The 5,200-nt window shown below is 47.2% G+C and overlaps 1 protein-coding gene across 1 annotated transcript in view; it reads left to right on the top strand.

Annotated features, from left to right (window-relative positions):
- Nucleotides 1-3,388, top strand: part of LOC107097166 (TBC1 domain family member 12-like) — a 21,091-nt gene extending 17,703 nt beyond the window's left edge. Inside the window, exons 5-13 of the mRNA XM_015394199.1 lie at nt 194-311; nt 392-498; nt 603-686; nt 764-858; nt 941-1,012; nt 1,087-1,215; nt 1,292-1,401; nt 2,477-2,735; nt 2,809-3,388. Of these exons, the coding sequence (XP_015249685.1) occupies nt 194-311; nt 392-498; nt 603-686; nt 764-858; nt 941-1,012; nt 1,087-1,215; nt 1,292-1,401; nt 2,477-2,735; nt 2,809-2,886 (1,052 nt within the window). The 3' untranslated portion in view covers nt 2,887-3,388. The remainder of the gene's footprint in view (nt 1-193; nt 312-391; nt 499-602; nt 687-763; nt 859-940; nt 1,013-1,086; nt 1,216-1,291; nt 1,402-2,476; nt 2,736-2,808) is intronic.
- Nucleotides 3,389-5,200: the final 1,812 nt, after the last annotated feature.

Raw genomic sequence — 5,200 nt, forward strand, 5'->3', positions numbered from 1 at the left:
AACGGTTCTACGGGTTATATCGGAGAAACCGTGGGAACGGTTCTACGGGTTATATCGGAGAAACCGCGGGAACAGTTCTACAAGTTGAATTGGAGAAACTGTGGGAACAGTTCTATGGGTTTGGATCAGCGCACCGTCCCGCCTCATGCTCTACATTTTTATATTAACATAAAATTTCTGATGTCTCCGTCAGAAATGAAGGAAGCCCAGAAGAAGAAGCGTCAGATGAAGGAGAGACACCGACAGGAGGACAGCATCTCCAGCGCCATGGTGATCTGGAACCAGGAGATCCTCCCTCACTGGGACAGCGTGTAGGTTCTGCAGGTCCTCCGGGTTCTGCGGTGTTGGTCGGAGGGCGTGTTCGCGGCTCACTGACTGTGTTTGTGTTCAGGAAGGCGACGCGGCGCGTCCGGGAGCTCTGGTGGCAGGGCCTTCCTCCTGGAGTCCGAGGAAGAGTGTGGAGCCTGGCCATCGGGAACGAGCTTAACATCACCCCAGGTACCAACGGGAGGCGGGTTCTCCTCCACCCTCCGGCGCTGACCGGTCCATCCAGGCCCGGTTCTAGTGGTGCTGAATGTTCCGTTCTGTTTGTGTTCCTGCAGAGCTGTATGAAATCTTCCTGTCCAGAGCCAAAGAGAAGTGGAGGAGCTACAGCGAGACCAGCTCGGTCAACGACAACGAGAGCGGTACCGGAGCGGGGCGGGAAACCTGGTCAGAACCGGGCCGGCGGCGGAGCTAACAGCTGTTCTGTGTTTCTGTGTAGATGGAGGAGCTTCGCTGGCCGACAGGGAGTCCAGTCTGGACCTCATCAAGCTGGACATCTCCAGAACCTTCCCATCTCTCTTCATCTTCCAGAAGGTACCGGACCTGCAGCGGTTCTGACGGGTCAGGTTGGAGGTTCTGGGGCGTTTGGGGTGACGTTGTTCTGTTGTGTCTGCAGGGCGGTCCATACCACGACCTGCTGCACAGCGTTCTGGGAGCGTACACCTGCTACAGACCCGACATCGGATACGTGAGTCCTCCTCAGGTTCTGTGATGGACCCGTAGAACCTCTCCCGGTCCGACTCAGAGTTGGGTGTGTTTCAGGTCCAGGGGATGTCGTTCATCGCGGCCGTGCTAATCCTCAACCTGGAGGAGGCCGAGGCCTTCATCACGTTCGCCAACCTGCTCAACAAACCCTGTCAGATGGCCTTCTTCAGAGTGGACCACGACCTGGTAACCAGCTGAACCATTCCAGAACTTTCCAGAACCCCAGAGATCTGTAGCTCTCTGCTCTCCCTCTCTCTCCCAGATGTTAAAGTATTTTACAGCCTTTGAGATCTTCTTCGAGGAAAATCTGCCTCGTCTCTTCAGCCACTTCCAGACCAACAGCCTGACCCCTGACCTCTACCTGATCGACTGGTGAGTCCATCAGACCCCCAACCGGCCTCCCCTGGGGCCTGTAAACACGTTAGCACTGCAGCTAACGTTTGTTCCTTTTAACCTGTAAACATGTTAGCCCTGCAGCTAACATTTGTCCCTTTTAGCCTGTAAACACGTTAGCACTGCAGCTAACGTTTGTGCTTATTAGCCTGTAAACATGTTAGCACTGGAGCTAACGTTTGTGCTTGTTAGCCTTTAAACATGTTAGCACTACAGCTAACGTTTGTGCTTATTAGCCTGTAAACATGTTAGCACTGCAGCTAACGTTTGTGCTTATTAGCCTGTAAACACGTTAGCACTGCAGCTAACGTTTGTGTTTGTTAGCCTGTAAACATGTTAGCACTGCAGCTAATGTTTGTGCTTGTTAGCCTGTAAACATGTTAGCCCTGCAGCTAACGTTTGTGCTTGTTAGCCTGTAAACATGTTAGCCCTGCAGCTAACGTTTGTGCTTGTTAGCCTGTAAACACGTTAACACTGCAGCTAACGTTTGTGCTTGTTAGCCTTTAAACACGTTAGCCCTGCAGCTAACGTTTGTGCTTGTTAGCCTGTAAACATGTTAGCACTACAGCTGACGTTTGTGCTTGTTAGCCTGTAAACATGTTAGCCATGCAGCTAACAATTGTGCTTGTTAGCCTGTGAACATGTTAGCCCTGCAGCTAACTTTTGTGCTTGTTAGCCTGTGAACATGTTAGCACTACAGCTAACGTTTGCGCTTGTTAGCCTGTAAACATGTTAGCACTACAGCTAACGTTTGCGCTTGTTAGCCTGTAAACATGTTAGCCCTGCAGCTAACGTTTGCGCTTGTTAGCCTGTAAACATGTTAGCCCTGCAGCTAACGTTTGTGCTTGTTAGCCTGTAAACACGTTAGCCCTGCAGCTAACGTTTGTGTTTGTTAGCCTGTAAACATGTTAGCACTACAGCTAACGTTTGTGTTTGTTAGCTTGTAAACATGTTAGCACTGCAGCCATTTGGAGGAAGCTGAACTGGTTCTGTCTGGGTGGAACCGTCCCACCAGCTGCTGCTGAAGATGTCTCCCTCCTCTTCCTCCCTCCAGGATCTTCACCCTGTACAGCAAGTCGCTCCCGCTGGACGTGGCGTGCCGAGTTTGGGACGTCTTCTGCAGAGACGGAGAGGAGAGTCTGTTCCGGACCGGGCTGGGGATCCTGCGGCTCTACGAGGACGTCCTGATGCAGATGGACTTCATCCACATCGCCCAGTTCCTGACGCGCCTGCCGGACGACCTGCAGCCGCAGACGCTCTTCACCGCCATGGCCAACACGCACATGATCAGCAGGAACCGCCGCTGGGCTCAGGTCAGCGCCGTCACCGGATTCATGGGTCTGGAATGACTTCCTGATGTTCAGTGTTCCATGTTTCCTGTTCCAGGTGTTTTCTGCTGTGATGAAGGACGGGAACGTGAAAGAGGCGGAGAAGTCCAGCAGCAGCCCGGCTCTGAGAAGCTAACACTACTGCTACCCCGACGGAGGCTCGGCGTGGATCTGAACGCAGAGACCAGAGATACAGGAGCCGATCACTGAGGTGGTCGGTTCATCCTGATAACGTCAGTATTTCCCCGCAGAGATATTAAAGATTTCAGCTTCATGGTTAATCCCTCTCTGCTGGCTGGGAGGACGGCTCCTCCCCAATAACTCCTCCAAAGGAAACGCCTCTAATCCTCTTCATTTGCTGCTTCTTCCTGATTCCTGATCCAAAGCTGCTGGGAACGATTCAAAGTGTTCAGAAAGTATTTATTACAGTCAGATCCTCACAGCTGATGATGCAGATGAAGGAGCAGAGAGATGAAGACGTTCAGCGGGATGGGGGGGGGGAGGGGGTGTCCAGGATGCAGATTTCTTCTTAGAGCACTTTATTCCTGCAGCACTGGAGCCTGACGGGGAGCTCAGAGGAACCGAAGCCACGGAGCTCAGGCTGCACATTTCCTTTGGGTTTTAGTCTTTGCATCAATTAAAAAAAGTCCTTCCGCTCACCAACTGAAGGACTGAAATCATTCCGTTTGTCATTAAAACACGGCGTCTACCAGCAGCTGCTTCATCTGCAGCTTCCTGTCCTGCAGGCAGAGGAGCAGAAACACTAAATCTAAAGAAAGAGGCTGAAACCAAACAGAAGGATTCAGCCATGGTCTGTTTTGTTATTTAAAAAGGTTTCAGACGAGTCAAAATGCTTCGTTTCATCAGAACCCATATTTGCAGAATAAAGACGCACCAATCAGATCAGAATATATAATAAAAAATTCCGTCTCCTTTAAAGCATCAATAATCAGTCGACCAGTTTTAACCCATTAATGAGGATTTATCTCTATCAGCAGTGAGGAGGATTTAGGAGCTGCTTCAGATATTCTGCTTTTCAAAATAAAACTCAGCCAAAGTGTCAATCCGGCGCGTCAGGATGAGTCCGCGGACCCGGGCCGACCCATTTCATTCTGGTTTCTGAATGTTGGACCATCATCATCCTCATCTTCCTCCTCTTTGCTTTATTCTAAACGATTCAGGCTTTAATTTTACATTCAGGACAAACAGCAGAAAACTGTGAAAAGACAGAACCTCCTGACCGGGTCGGTACCGGCGCTGAAGAGCATCGGGTCCATCTCTGAACAGAAACCACCGGTTCCTTCTTTAACCAAAACACTACTCCAACCAGAACCAGCCGGTCTTAGATGGCGCCTCTAGAGGATAAAGCTGGTTCTGGTTCTGGTCCGGACCCGGATACAGTAAAGTTAAGGTTCTGCTCTCACTAACACGATGCTCTCTCCCTGCAGACGGCTTCAGATTATTCCAGAAACACGTTTTATTGTCTAAATGTTGTTTTTTTTATTCATTTATTCAGCTTGTTTTTTTCCCATAATGCCTTACAGTTAATGTAAATAAACTGTATAAATGTTGTTTTTCATATGACAGCCACTAGTTAAACATGTAAATAAATATCTAAGCCATCTGACTGCAGACTGTTCTTATCAGCCAGAACATTATGACCTCTGCATGAAATCTGACCTGTGAAACTTTCTATGTTTGGTTGGAAACCTGCTAGTGACGGGTCCCATAGAGCAAACACTGCATCGGTACGTCATGTGACCGATACAGGAGTTGTTTCTAACTGACTGACTCACTAAACTGTGATTGAAAACATATATTTTAACACGATGAATCTGCTAAAAAAATGTTGGATCTTTTGCGGGTTATCATTAAAATTATCAAGAATTTTGGAGCAGCCTTAAAGAAACAGGAACGTTTGAGCCGTTTTCTCGTTGTCTCAACCTTTTCCTCTCAATTATCACTCAACTTATATGAATTAAAGTTAATTTCATATTGACTCTTAGTTTATTTACTGTTTTTACTGAACTTATTGTTTTAACAATAAGATTTAAAATCCTAGTCCAAAAGCATCCTCATTCACATTTCCCCCTAAATTTTCACAATAATATTTATATTACATTTTATTTATTGGCTGGATCTAAAAATATCAAAGGTATTTTCAATTTAAACATTGATTTGAAATAATACAGTAAAACCTACAATAATTTAAATTATATCATTGTACTCTGTCATCAAATTAATTCAGTTTAGTCCAATATCCTGCCTGTAGTGTCTTTAAATGTCCAGCAGGTGTCAGTATGCTGCGAGACAGTATCAACACAGTTTGGTAATGTGTGGAAACGCTTTAAGATTCCTGATTAACCATTACTACTGGAAGCATCTGCTACGGAAGAGGATTAGGGCCACAAAAAAAAAAAAGTAAACTGATTTTTAAATTTTATTTCAGT

The sequence above is a fragment of the Cyprinodon variegatus genome, unplaced genomic scaffold, assembly GCF_000732505.1.
Source record: "Cyprinodon variegatus isolate N-32 unplaced genomic scaffold, C_variegatus-1.0 Scaffold677, whole genome shotgun sequence".
Lineage (NCBI taxonomy): Eukaryota > Metazoa > Chordata > Actinopteri > Cyprinodontiformes > Cyprinodontidae > Cyprinodon > Cyprinodon variegatus.